This window comes from Coregonus lavaretus (genome assembly GCF_964263955.1).
Source record: "Coregonus lavaretus genome assembly, chromosome: 12".
NCBI classification, from domain to species: domain Eukaryota; kingdom Metazoa; phylum Chordata; class Actinopteri; order Salmoniformes; family Salmonidae; genus Coregonus; species Coregonus lavaretus.
Genome location: NC_139999.1, coordinates 26,358,367 through 26,373,532, shown reverse-complemented (window position 1 = coordinate 26,373,532; position 15,166 = coordinate 26,358,367). Strand labels below are relative to the sequence as shown.

General features: G+C 39.5%; 1 protein-coding gene across 1 annotated transcript in view; it reads right to left on the bottom strand.

The window, feature by feature from the left end:
* Positions 1-215: 215 nt before the first annotated feature.
* LOC311137868 (leucine-rich repeat-containing protein 38-like) overlaps positions 216-15,166 on the bottom strand; it is a gene marked incomplete at its 3' end in the record, with an annotated part of 38,519 nt that continues 23,568 nt past the window's right edge. Inside the window, exon 2 of the mRNA XM_084172474.1 lies at positions 216-463. Coding sequence (XP_084028600.1) covers positions 216-463 — 248 coding nt within the window. The remainder of the gene's footprint in view (positions 464-15,166) is intronic.

Sequence of the window (15,166 nt, the reverse complement as noted above, 5' to 3'; positions counted from 1 at the left end):
CCACACCTGCAGAGAGAACAGCATATCCTGCAGTATCAGGGCTCTTAGAAAAACCCACAATCCAATGCAAAATGTGCCACTAAAACAGTCTATTCCTCTCCCAGTTCTCCACCAGTGTGAGGTGGCAGGTTGGGCAGCATGTTGGGCAGCAGCCTGGTCTCACAGTTGGGCCAGATGAAGTGTCAGTTTAGGCGTGCTCTGGGACACAGTCAGTCTCACTCCTCACTCTCCTCCTCTTCTCCCTTAGTGGTTTTGCTCGTGCGCTGGAAACAGTGGACAATGGAGGCCAGGAAGAAGCTGGTCATGATGGCCACTACGGACACAGAGATGCCAGAGAAGATGATGATGAGTAAGTCTGTTAAGGTAAGTGTGATCTGACACTCCCGGAAGCTGTCCTGTGATAGCTGGCTCAGGGACACCCGTCTGCCGTCCATGGGTAGTGAACACTCCATGCCCTTCACTCCTACAAGGGGACAAAGAAGAGGAATGGGATTAGGACCACAGAGAAACCCCAGACATAGAGCTCCCATTATCACATTATCATAATGTAAAACAAACTGTCCCCTCTATCAGAAAAATCTATATTAACCTTCACAAATAACAGCAATTCTCATAACTATCGAGATTTTGACCTCTAGATGCAATAATAACTTACAAAGAGTTTTTGTTATTCCAAGACACGTTTTATTACATCTTCCTTATTAAATTGAAAGTCTGTATTGATTTCAAATTCTATGAATTATGATCCTTGGGAGTAAATAGAAGTCAATTAACCAGACAAAGCACTTGGTATAACCTCTGTTTTTTATTTACAGCATTGTCTGGGACAGCCGGAGACAAGGAGCACCTTCACTGAACTCATCTCAGGATGTAAGCATAATAAATTGGTCTGTCATGCTTGCCAGTGTCCAAGTCACTTTGACATATTGTTTACAATGACAACAAAGACAACACATTGTGGATTTCAAGGTTAGTTTTCACTCATCCCATTCTGAGGAAAGAACAAACATTGGGTATTTTTCCATCTTAATGCCATTAGTCTTAATTCTGAGTCCCAAGGTGACATGAGCTGTAGATCATAGCCTCAGAAAAACCAATTTGTTAACATTGAGTAAATATTTCAAGTGCCGTTGACATGCACTGTGCTGTGCTGATGGGATAACATTATGTGAGCTGAGAGAGCTGGCTAGATTACACGCTGTAGTAGTTCCACTGATTCTACCTCTGCATATGGAAGGCTTTCAGCTCTGTGCTGTGTGAGAGAGATTTTCAGGTGGCTTGGCTATACAATTCCCAAAGCTGAACAGATACAAAATGGAATGATGTATTCTGTCAATTTCAAACACCCTTATAATACTACAGCATGTACTTACAATCCAGTACTTAATTGCCAGCTGAGCTAATACTGCATTCATTCCTCTACTACCTCATTGCTTCTTATACTGTTTAGAAAAGTAATGAAAAGTAATGAACAAACAAGCCTCTTGACATTGGCTGCTGCAATAATGTGGTTCGACAACACTGCGAGGTTAAACAGCTGATTAATTGGTCTAATTAGCTCCTGTATAGTGTGCTGCATTACAATCTTGGCTGTTTAGCTTGTAGGGAAACATATCTGACTCAGGTCCACATGATGAAGAGAATTGATTTGATACAAGGTGGCTTTTCTGATTGAAAGGCATGTTTATAGTTGTCTGACACACAAGCTCTGCAGGGCACTGGTTAGTCACCGACTCTGACACTCTTATTGACCTCTGACCTCTACACTCAACACTGTACAGCTGACCACATCCCTTTCTCATAACACTGTTGCATAGTTACAGCACAGGCCATTGTCAACACAGTTTAAGAATGACAACACCTAGCAAAGGTATACAATTAGATAACATTTTCCTACTCGAACAAAGCTGGCCGCTTGGGAGGACAACCGTATACAGTAAATAAATTGGCTCTTTACACTGGGATGAAAAAGCTAGACATATCAATGCAAATGTTAACTCACAGGTGGGCAGAGAGAAAGCCTAGTGGAGGTGGGCCACACGCCAAAGCATGCATGCCTATATGTTTTCTCGGTCTCTCACAAACACACACACAGCTCATTATGTTCTGCTGTCAACATTACAATGCACTCTGCTTTAGGACTTCCCATCCATGTAGTGTGGCATGCGGCTGGTTTTCCCATATGTTTTATAAATGTAAGGCTCAAAGGATTATGTTACAGTTGATCTGCAGAGTTGTTCTATGGAGTTATTCGAGGAAGGAAAGAGAGGAAGGCTTTAAACCACTCTCACTTGATTATCTTACCTAGTTATTTTCTGATAATCTCATTTTGCTGTTTTGTAGCTTTGGCAAGTATGTGACGCTCCCCACCCCGTAGCTGCAACCCTTCTAATTGAGTGTACCCTGTGTGCACAACCCATGTGGAATTCCTATTCTCCAGCAGCGTTTGGAACTGCCGATCTGCGGTCAATACGGCTGAGTTCATCTCAGCCTATATTGCCTTTTTTGGCCCTGACGGAGACATGTATTTCCCCAGAGAACACTACTCCAGCTGCTCTCTCGTCATCTGACAATGTGTTCTCTCATAATGTGAGAGCATCTGGTGGCACAGGGCTAATTATTTATCCTAAGGGTGTGAACGTTATTTATAATGAGGGTTACATGGAGAAAATCGGACCTCTCGGAAATGAAAATCGATGGCCCTCCCTTCAGCAAAATATATTTGCCCTAAATCCTCCCTGAGCGCTTGAAAAAAAGTGACCCTCCCCTATACCCAAAATAATAAATAAAAGAAAGTGAATAGCAGAGAACATGTCTACTGTTTACCCACACTTCTTGAACAGACCAGAGCCTTGCCTTAGATATGCAGCTTTAGAAACTGTTCTTCGTGCTGTAAGCATTAGATGGCAATGAAGGAAATTTGATAGAGCACAGGGCTGCGGGCCGGAAGGTTGTGGGTTCGCAGACCACCATGGACAAGAGTGGAAAGATCTCCTTTATAGTAAAAGTATTGCATGAATCTATCATCGTATTTGCATGTCAGAGAAAAAATGGCCTTTTATAAACATTTCATGTAATTCTACATCATTTTACATATTTGCAGAATCTTTTTTTATAAATCAAATCAAATACCACACCATTTACCGAAATTACAGGCTAAGAATGGACAGAGAGATAGGCGTATGTGTTCATCTTATCATATTTCTCCAATGCCAAGTCAGTGTGTCTTGTTTGCAACTAAACTTTCCCTGTTTGCAAATAATTAAATCTGAGACGTCATTAGGAATCTGAGCATGGCACTTTCAAAAGATAGGCCTACCTTTCCACCCCAGACAGAGTAGGCCTACCGACGCAGAACAATTTAAGCTTTAACTGCTGGCTACTCTTTTTCTGTGGCTTAAAACAATGAGAGAAGGTCACAAGTATTTCCCTAAAAGCTCTCTGTGTTTAAACATCTACTATTGTACATCAAGTGAATAGCTTAATTAATTGATAGTGACAGAATTAGATTACTTCCCAAGCAAAGTCAGAAGATTGTAGCTCAGCCTCTGAACGTCAAAGAAACGGAACAATGATATTCCCATATGCATCGGAGTCAGTAGTTTCGGTAACACTTTACTTGACACCCAGCGTCATAACACGTTGTGGCATGATCATAATATGTCATAATATGTCATAACAGCTGACATAACTTGTCATAACCTGTTATAATATGGTCATAATACTGTCATGACACATATATTTAGACCTGTTGTGACATGCAGTACCAGTCAAATGTTTGAACACACCTACTTATTCAAGGGTCTTTCTTTATTTTTGCTATTTTCTACATTGTAGAATAATAGTGAAGACATCAAAACAATGAAATAACACATAGGTTGTTCCCCCTCAGGAGACTGAAAAGATTTGGCATGGGTCCTCAGATCCTCAAAAAATTATACAGCTGCACCATCGAGAGCATCCTGACTGGTTGCATCACCGCCTGGTATGGCAACTGTTCGGCCTCCGACCGCAAGGCACTACAGAGGGTAGTGCGTACGGCCCAGTACATCACTGGGGCCAAGCTTCCTGCCATCCAGGACCTCTATACCAGGCGGTGTCAGAGGAAGGCCCTCAAAATTGTCAAAGACTCCAGCCACCCTAGTCATAGACTGTTCTCTTTGCTTCCGCACGGCAAGCGGTACCGGAGTGCCAAGTCTAGGTCCAAAAGACTTCTCAACAGCTTCTACCCCCAAGCCATAAGATTCCTGAACAGCTAATCATGGCTACCCGGACTATTTGCACATTTGATTTGATTTGATTTGATATGGAATCATGTAGTTACTAGAAAAGTGTTAAACAAATGAAAATATGTTTTATATTTGAGATTCTTCAAAGTAGCCACCCTTTACCTTGATGATAGCTTTGCACACTCTTGGCATTCTCTCAACCAGCTTCATGAGGTAGTCACCTGGAATGCATTTCAGGTGTGCCTTGTTAAAAGTTAATTTGTGGAATTTCATTCCTTCTTAATGTGTTTGAGCCAATCAGTTGTGTTGTGACAAGATAGGGGTAGTATACAGAAGATAGCCCTATTTGGTAAAAGACCAAGTCCATATCATGGCAAGAACAGCTCAAATAAGCAAAGGGAAATGACAGTCCATCATTACTTTAAGACATGAAGGTCAGTCAATAAGGAACATTTCAAGAACTTTGAAAGTTTCTTCAAGTGCAGTCGCAAAAACCATCAGCGCTATGATGAAACTGGCTCTCATGACGACCACCACAGGAAAGGAAGACCCAGAGTTACCTCTGCTACAGAGGATAAGTTCATTAGAGTTACCAGCCTCAGAAATCGGCAATTAACTGCACCTCAGATCGCACCTCACAGAGTTCAACTAACAGACACATTTCAACATCAACTCTTCAGAGGAGACTGTGTGAATCAGGCCTTCATGGTCGAATTGCTGCATAGAAACCACTACTAAAGGACACCAATAAGAAGAAGAGACTTGCTTAGGCCAAGATACACAAGCAATGGACATTAGACCGGTGGCAATCTGTGCTTTGGTCTGATGAGTCCAAATTTGAGATTTTTGGTTCCAACCGCCGTGTCTTTGTGAGACGCAGAGTAGGTGAACGGATGATCTTTGCATGTGTGGTTCCCACCGTGAAGCATTGAGGAGGAGGTGTGATGGTGTGGGGGTGCTTTGCTGGTGACACTGTCTGTGATTTATTTAGAATTCAAGGCACACAGCATTCTGCAGCGATACGCCATCCCATCTGGTTTGGGCTTAGTGGGACTATCATTTGTTTTTCAACAGGACAATGACCCAAAACACACCTCCAGGCTTTGTAAGGGTTATTTGACCAAGAAGGAGAGTGCTGGAGTGCTGCATCAGATGACCTGGCCTCCACAATCACTAATTGAGATGGTTTGGGATGAGTTGGACCGCAGAGTGAAGGAAAAGCAGCCAACAAGTGCTCAGCATATGTGGAAACTCCTTCAAGACGGTTGGAGAAGCATTCCTCTTGAAGCTGGTTGAGAGAATGCCAAGAGTGTGCAAAGCTGTAATCAAGGCAAAGGGTGGCTACTTTGAAGAATCTCAAATATAAAATATATTTTGATTTGTTTAACACTTTTTGGACTACTACATGATTCCATATGTGTTATTTCATAGTTTTGATGTCTTCACTATTATTCTACAATGTAGAAAATAGTAAGAATAAAGAAAAACCTTTGAATGAGTAGGTGTGTCCAAACCTTTGACTGGTACTGTATATTGCATTATTTTTGGCTGTTTATGACACCTACATAAGAGTGTCAAAACCCACAGAACCTACCACACAAGGCAAACCATTCCATTACACAATAGCCTACGTGTCAACAGTGTGTTTATGTTATCTACATATTTTGTAAATTGACCATATTATATTATCATTATAATTGTGCACACATTGATGTCAGACATGCACCTACCCCAATGCTCTGTTGCTGATGAATGCAGCAGCAGGACAAGACACCCTCTTTTTGACTGATGACTGACATAACATAATGTATGTGATAGGCCTATCTGGCTTATATGATTATGCTTCTTGACAATGTCATAAAGTGTATTTTCTTAGTCCAAGTAAAGTGACACAGGATGGTCATAATGCTTCATGACAGTGTCATAAAGTGTATTTTCTTCAAGTTATTTAAAATATAATGAAAAAAAACATGCCTGTAAAGAATACATTACAACAACAACAAAGGATTTAAGAAACAAACTTTCAAACGAAAGGAAACTTCTTGTCAGGGAAAAAAATTATTTGAATAAATGTGGGTTTTGACACTCTTATGTAGGTTTCATAACCAGCCATAGCCTACCTCCACAATTCGAGTCTTGGTTTTAACTTAACAGCACTTCACTGACACTGAGGTAGGCTATTTAAAGAGTGAATGGTAGGTGGAGCAGCCTATAGCCTATTTTCTTCTGTCAAACAGGTAGGCCTACTTCTCATTTCTTAAATAGGACGAAATAGGCTCCAACACAAAGCCCTCTTGTTGTTAAAATGAAGATGGTTGAAATGAAGTATGCCTACTTGAATTTGCCTACTATCAGCACCATGACTTGTCCATTTCCGGTTGATTGTAACACGGCTACTGCTTCAAGTTTCAGCACCACAATGTAAGCTTCTCGAATCTGGCTTATTGTGAGGTCAATAACTCTGATAACTACATCATGGGCAAGAATCATATTGTTTCTAATAAAATCAATTATAGTAGTAGCAAGCTATCAAAGTTGACCTCCGGTCCTCCTTCTCATCTTCGTGCTCTCCTTCTCAAACTGAACAGAACATAGACTATAGGCTAGTCTGCGCGCAAGATAGTTAATTTTTTGGACTAGTCCTAATAAAAAAGAATCATGTGAAGAAGCCTTTGACTCTCCTCCTGAACTGCCAGCGTAGGCTTACACAGCACAGCCATAGTTTAGGAAGTACACAAAAATGTTTTTGATCAGCAAGAGTAGGGCTGTTGCGGTCATGAAATTTTGTCAGCCAGTGATTGTCAAGCAAATAAATGCCGGTCTCATGGTAATTTATCATTAATTAAGATAACACATTTAGCATCTCCTGGCTTCCACACATAGCCTACAAGTCACTGATGCAGGTCTAATAAATCAATCTAATATAGCCTACACCATCACAATAAATCCATTATTTATTTTAGACAGGTCTAAAGAAACATGATTTGAAGAAAATGTAGTCTATTTCAAAATAAAAAATAAATAAAATAAATTGGTCATTTAGCAGACGCTCTTATCCAGAGCGACTTACAGGAGCAATTAGGGTTAAGTGCCTTGCTCAAGGGCACATCGACAGGTTTTTCACCTAGTCGGCTCAGGGATTAGAACCAGCGACCTTTCGGTTACTGGCACAACGCTCTTAACCACTAAGCTACCTGCCGCCCCAATTTCAGAAGAACAGAACAGCATACTCTGAGTTGTCCATATGTTAGGCCCTGATCTGGCTATGCCATATGGCTGTGGGCTACACTAGTTCATTTAGATTTGCTTAGAATTCCGTGGCATTATTTTATAGTATTTTATAGTATGAAGAATACAATTGAACATAACTGAATAAAATAGAAAATATATTTTCTCCAAACGATTTGAGGGAGTGCGCACATGCGGCTATTCTGTGTTGAGTGGTTAACATTGATACAGGTCCTCCTATATGCTTAATTTATTTATAAGTTATTTATGCAAATTTAGTTGTGATACAAACGTTGGGCTATATGTTTAGATTTTTAATACATTCTAAGGCTGCATGATGCGACTCTAATGATGATTTGAAAAAAGTTGCATGAAAGGCATGAGCTCTGGTTAGTTTTTTGCACAGGTTGCACACACTTCATCAGTCTCTCATTCACAATTTGACAAAGACTTGAGCATATGTTTTCTTTTCAGTCGCCTCCATCTCCTCTAACTGAAGCTAATTGTAGAGATTTTTTTTCTATTGATAATGTCAAATTAACAGCCACACAGAAAGACTCATGTGAAGGTGAAATTACAGAGGAGGAACTTCTGGATGCAATTAAAGACTTTAAGTCTGGGAAAACTCCAGGGTTGGATGGCATACCAGTCGAGGTATACCAAACCTTTTTTGATATACTAAGAGGACCGTTATTAGCATGTTTTAACCACTCCTATGTAAATGGTAGATTATCTGACACTCAAGAAGAAGGTCTGATCTCATTATTACTGAAACAGGATACAAGTGGAAAATATAAAGATCCAGTCCATTTGCAGGCCCCTTACACTTCAGTGTTGTGATGCAAAAATCCTAGCAAAATGTATAGCGCATAGAATTAAAAAGGTATTGTCGGAAATTATTCATTCTAATCAGACAGGTTTTTTACATGTAAGATACATTGGAGATAATATAAGGCAAGTATTGGAAACAATAGAACACTATGGAAAATATGGGAAACCAGGCCTGCTATTCATAGCAGACTTCGAAAAGGCATTTGATAAAATTCGACTGGGGTTTATATATAAATGCCTGGAGCATTTCAATTTAGGAGAATCTCTTATAAAATGGGTCAAAATCATGTATAGTAACCCTAGGTGTAAAATAGTAAATAATGGCTATTTCTCAGAAAGTTTTAAACTGTCAAGAGGAGTGAAAAAAGGTTGTCCACTATCGGCATATCTTTTTATTGTGGCCATCGAGATGTTAGCTATTAAAATCAGATCCAATAATAATATCAGAGGATTAGAAATACAGGGCTTAAAAACAAAGGTGTCATTGTACGCTGATGATTTATGTTTTCTTTTAAATCCACAACTAGAATCCCTCCACAGCCTCATAGAGGATCTAGATACATTTTCTAACCTCTCTGGATTACAACCAAATTATGACAAATGTACTATATTACGTATTGGATCACTAAAAAATACAATTTTTACATTACCATGTAGTTTACCAATAAAATGGTCTGATGGTGATGTGGATATACTCGGATTACATATCCCAAAGGAAATAAATGATCTCACTTCAATAAATTTTAATAGAAAGTTAAAAATAGATAAGATCTCACTACCATGGAAAGGAAAATACCTGTCAATTTGTGGAAAAATCACCCTGATTAACTCTTTAGTATTATCCCAGTATACCTATTTGCTTATGGTCTTGCCTACGCCTAGCGAACAGTTTTTAAAATTATATGTGAAAAAAATATTCAATTTTATTTGGAACGGCAAGCCAGACAAAATTAAAAGGGCATATTTATATAATGAATATGAATTCGGAACACAGAAATTATTAAATATTAAAGCATTAGACCTATCACTAAAAGCTTCAGTCATACAAAAGTTATACTTAAATCCAAACTGGTTCTCAAGCAAATTAGTAAGATTGTCTCACCCAATGTTCAAGAAAGGCCTTTTTCCCTTTATTCAGATTACAACAACTCATTTTCAGTTAAGGAGAAGTTCAGAAAAGGAAATCATCTCCCAAATATCACTATTTCTAAAACAAGCCATAGAAAGTTGGTTGCAATTTCAATTTAATCCTCCAGAAACGACAGAACAAATCAAAACCTTTATTTTTTGACAGAATGTTTAAAAAAGGTATAATCTTCGTAAATGATATCATCGGTAGGACTGGTGGAGTTATGTCGCACATGCAGCTAACAAAAACATATGGAAATGTCTGCTCTACCCAAAATTACAACCAAATAATTGCAGCCTTACCGCAAAAGTGGAAGAGGAAAGTGGAAGGGGGAGAAAGTAAGGAACTTGTCTGTCGGCCTTGCATTAAATAACATAATTGGTTAAGGAAAACTGTGATAAATAAAAAAGTATATCAGTTTCACTTAAAGACCAAAGGATTGACAGCCGTCCCATATAGATTGCAAAATAGTTGGGAAGAGATCTTTGACGTACCGATCCCATGGCATAGTATTTATGAACTGACACGCAAAACGACACCGGATTCAAAAATTAGAATCTTTCTATTTAAATTATTATATAAAATTATTGCTACCAATAGAATGTTATTTATATGGGGGATACAATCTTCCCAGCTCTGCAGATTTTGCTGTGAAGAGACAGAATCATTAGATCATTTGTTTTGGTTCTGTCCATTTGTAGCTTGTTTTTGGACACAGGTCCAGGAATGGCTAAAGGATTGCAATATTTACCTGGAGCTAACCTTGCAGATAGCATTACTGGGTGATCTGAAAAGTCATAGTCAATCGATCAATAATATAATAATACTTTTAGCAAAAATGTTTATTTTTAATTCACAATCTGTAGAAGCAATGAGAATAGAAAGGTTCAGAACTTTTGTAAAACATCACAGTACGGTTGAAATATATATGGCAAATAGAAATCCTATATGGATGGTGTTAAGATATAGATGGGAGGTATTGAATAGAGTTGGATGGGACTAATAACAAATAACAACAAATAATAAAAAAGATAACAAAGATAGCAAAAAAAAAAAAACTGTTTTTGAAATAAAATAAAATAAAATAAAAATAAAAATAACATAATGAAAAAGAGAAAAACATTTTAAAAAATGAAAAATAAAGAACACTTGATAATGCCTCAAATTTCCCAACGGCATCCCCTTTGTGTGGCCATAATGCCCCCTAAAATAATCCATGCCTTTTGCGGCCAGTGGCCGTTGTGCCCTTGGGCTGAATATAATAATTATAGTTCCCGTCTCCCAGCTGCATGCTCCGGAGAACCTCTCACTCACATGGCTCTCTCAGACATCTCAATTTTTATTAGCCAATGCCCCTCACATGAAATCAAATCAAATCAAATCAAATTAGATTTGTCACATACATGTGTTTAGCAAATGTTATTGCGGGTGTAGCGAAATGCTTGTGCTTCTAGCTCCAACAGTGCAGTAATATCTAACAAGTAATATCTATCAATTTCACAACAAATACCCAATACACACAAATCTAGTAAGGAATGGAATTTAAAAATACATATATGGACAAGCAATGACAGAGCGGCATGGACTAAGATACAGTAGAATAATATAGAATAGAATCCAGTATATACAGTTGAAGTCAGAGGTTTACATACACCTCAGGCAAATACATTTAAACTCAGTTTTTCACAATTCCTGACATTTAATCCTAGTAAAAATTCCCTGTCTTAGGTCAGTTAGGATCACCACTTTATTTTAAGAATGTGAAATGTCAGAATAATAGTAGAGAGAATTATTTCTTTCAGCTTTTATTTCTTTCATCACATTCCCAGTGGGTCAGAAGTTTACATACACTCAATTAGTATTTGGTAGCATTGCCTTTAAATTGTTTAACTTGGGTCAAACGTTTTGGGTAGCCTTCCACAACCTTCCCACAATAAGTTGGGTGAATCTTGGCCCATTCCTCCTGACAGAGCTTGTGTAACTAAGTCAGGTTTGTAGGCCTCCTTGCTTGCACACGCTTTTTCAGTTCTGCGCAAAAATATTCTATAGGAATTGAGGTCAGGGCTTTGTGATGGCCACTCCAATACCTTGACTTTGTTGTCCTTAAGCCATTTTGCCACAACTTTGGAAGTATGCTTGGGGTCATTGTCCATTTGGAAGACCCATTTCAACCAAGCTTTAACTTCCTGACTGATGTCTTGAGATGTTGCTTCAATATATCCACATCATTTTCCTTCCTCATGATGCCATCTATTTTGTGAAGTGCACCAGTCCCTCCTGCAGCAAAGCACCCCCACAGCATGATGCTGCCACCCCCGTGCTTCACGGTTGGGATGGTGTTCTTCGGCTTGCAAGGACCCCCTTTTTCCTCCAAACATAACGATGGTCATTATGGCCAAACAGTTCTATTTTTGTTTCATCAGACCAGAGGACATTTCTCCAAAAAGTACGATCTTTGTCCCCATGTGTCACGCCCTGACATAGAGATCTCTAGTTGGTTTGGTCAGGGTGTGAATATATATGGGTATTATGTAGAATGTGAATATCTATGTGAAATTCTAGAATGTGTATTTCTATGTTGGCCGGGTGTGGTTCCCAATCAGAGGCAGCTGTCGATCGTTGTCTCTGATTGGGGATCATACTTAGGTAGCCATTTTGCCTACCTATGTTGTACGATCTTGTTTCTGTTTGGCTTGGTGGATGTTTAGCCTTTTGAACTTCACAATCTGTTGGATTTGTTATTTTGTCTGTGTTTATATAATAAACTACTATGTATGCATATCACGCTGCACCTTGGTCCGATCCTTTACACAACGAACGTGACACCATGTGCAGTTGCAAACCGTAGTCTGGCTTTTTTATGGCGGTTTTGGAGCAGTGGCTTCTTCCTCGCTGAGCGGCCTTTCAGGTTATGTCGATATACGACTTGTTTTACTGTGGATATAGATGCTTTTATACCTGTTTCCTCCAGCATCTTCACAAGGTCCTTTGCTGTTGTTCTGGGATTGATTTGCACATTTCGCACCGAAGTACGTTCATCTCTAGGAGACAGAACGCGTCTCCTTCCTGAGCGGTATGGCGGCTGCATGGTCCCATGGTGTTTATACTTGAGTACTATTGTTTGTACAGATGAACGTGGTACCTTCAGGCGTTTGGAAATTGCTCCCACTAATGAACCAGACTTGTGGAGGTCTACAAAACAATTTTCTGAGGTCTTGGCTGATTTCTTTTCATTTTCCCATGATGTTGAGCAAAGAGGCACTGAGTTTGAAGGTAGGCCTTGAAATACATCCACAGGTACACCTCAAATTTACTCAAATGATGTCAATTAGCCTATCCGAAGCTTCTAAAGCCATGTCATTATTTTCTGGAATTTTTCAAGCTATTTAAAGGCACAGTCAACTTAGTGTATGTAAACTTCTGACCCACTGGAATTGTGATACAGTGAATTATAAGTGAAATAATCTGTCTGTAAACAATTGTTGGAAAAATGACTTGTGTCATGCACAAAGTAGATGTCTAACCGACTTGCCAAAACTGTAGTTTGTTAACAAGAAATTTGTGGAGGGGTTGAAAAACCTAAGTGTATGTAAACTTCCGACTTCAACTGTACATATGAGATGAGTAGTGCAAGATATGTAAACATTATTAAAGTGACTAGTGTTCCATTTCTTAAAGTGGCCAGTGATTTCAATAGGCAGCAGCATCCTCTAATGGCTATTTAACAGTCTGATGGCCTTGAGATAGAAGCTGTTTTTCAATCTCTCGGTCCCAGCTTTGATGCACCTGTACTGACCTCGCCTTCTAGATGATAGCGGGGTGAACAGGCAGTGGCTCGGGTGGTTGATGTCCTTGATGATCTTTTTGGCCTTCCTGTGACATCGGGTGCTGTAGGTGTCTTGGAGGGCGGGTAGTTTGCCCCCGGTAATGTGTTCGGCAGACCGCACTACCCTCTGGAGATTCCTGCGGTTGCGGGCGATGCAGTTGCCGTACCAGTCGGTGATACAGCCCGACAGGATGCTCTCAATTGTGCATCTGTAAAAGTTTGTGAGGGTTTTAGGTGCCAAGCCAAATTTCTTCAGCCTCCTGATGTTGAAGAGGCTCTGTTGCACGTTTTCACCACACTGTCTGCGTGGGTGGAACATTTCAGTTTGTCAGTGATCGGGTCCTTCTCACAGGCTACAAGTGAAGAAAGACACATCGGGGACACAATAGCGCGGTTCCTTATCGAATTCCGAGGCACATATTGAAGATATTGAAAGAACTGTCCACATTTACTTTTCGTCAAACAACAAGATATGTATGCCTAACGAACAGCAAAAGCACAAGCCTATGTAAATCTACTATCCCCCATAGTACAAAAGTTGACCTATTCTATTCTGTGCGAGAAATATTCCAAACATAGTCTGGGACAGTTGTGGGATGTGATAGATCCCAAATTAATATAATCACTAGCATCAAAACAATGTTTAAAAGCAATGAGGCTGATGCAACAGAAAATGTTTAGCTTAAAATGTTGATAAACTATTAGGCTATTTCTTCACATTATAAACGCAGCAAGCAATGTGTACACGGCAGTAGGCTATAAGCATGAATGTCCAAAATGCAATCAATTAGTAGGAAAACACCATTTTCAAAAGTGACGGCAAATGCAATTATTCATGTAATGCTTTTATTATAAAGGTGCACTTTTATGGTGAAAATTATCTTCCCAAACTTGAAACGCACACGCTGCGTATATATGCCACTTAGGCTCTACACCCGTTGTAAAGCGGATTAATGTGCTTAATTGTACGATTTTTTTTGGCCACCTTAGTTGTGATACAAACCTTATCAAAACACATAGGCCTATGGACTAGGCTACATGAGGTGAGCGAATATGATTTGAAAAAGTTGCAAAAAAGAGCATGCGCTGTTTCTTGCCTTACCGCACACAAGCTGGACATCATTCACAAGTGATAATATATAATTCACAAGTGATAGGCTAATATTGTCACCCATCAGACTATTCTTGATTTAATCTTGTCTTTCCATACTAAATAATATAAGTGTGAAATGTGTTTTGATTTAGAATGGACCATTATCATGCACCTGTTTCGAAACAGGGGCAGCGGGAAAAAATACATGTCATCTATGCACTTAAATAGCGAATGGAGGACACCTTTCCCGTGGTTCATTTTCATGCCAGCCAGGTAGGCTATACTCCTGATGTAAAGAGAAGCAATGTGCTTAATATTAGGAAAGTTGAGAAATAAATATAGTAGGCCTAGCCTATAGAAAGCTGATGGGATCCTTCTCGTTTTAATAGAAGCCATCAAAACTATGTTATCTCACACAATTGCATAGCCTATAGAAATTTTACGCAACATGAGCTCATGGGCTCTCATTAAGTGTTTGGTTAGATTTTCGATACATTTGCATTGATGTCAGAGTGATTAGAGGGGCAATAGAGTGCTGAGTACCAGGCAGTTAGCAAGTCTGTAGGCTACTAATGACCATCAGCAGCATCAGAGCTTGGAGAAGCCTAATTACTGTGACTAAACGGTCATGTGGAATTTGACTGCCGTCATGACTCGTGATCGCCGCTGTGGCAGTAATACGGTCACCGTAACAGCCCTAAGCCATAGCAGAGCAGAATAGGGCTCAGGGTTGGAATATCCATTGCAGTGTGTAATGTAGCCTAGTTGTATTTACACCATCCCAGCAGCTAGCTTAGAAATATAACTTTGCTCTGTGCTTCTCTGAGCAT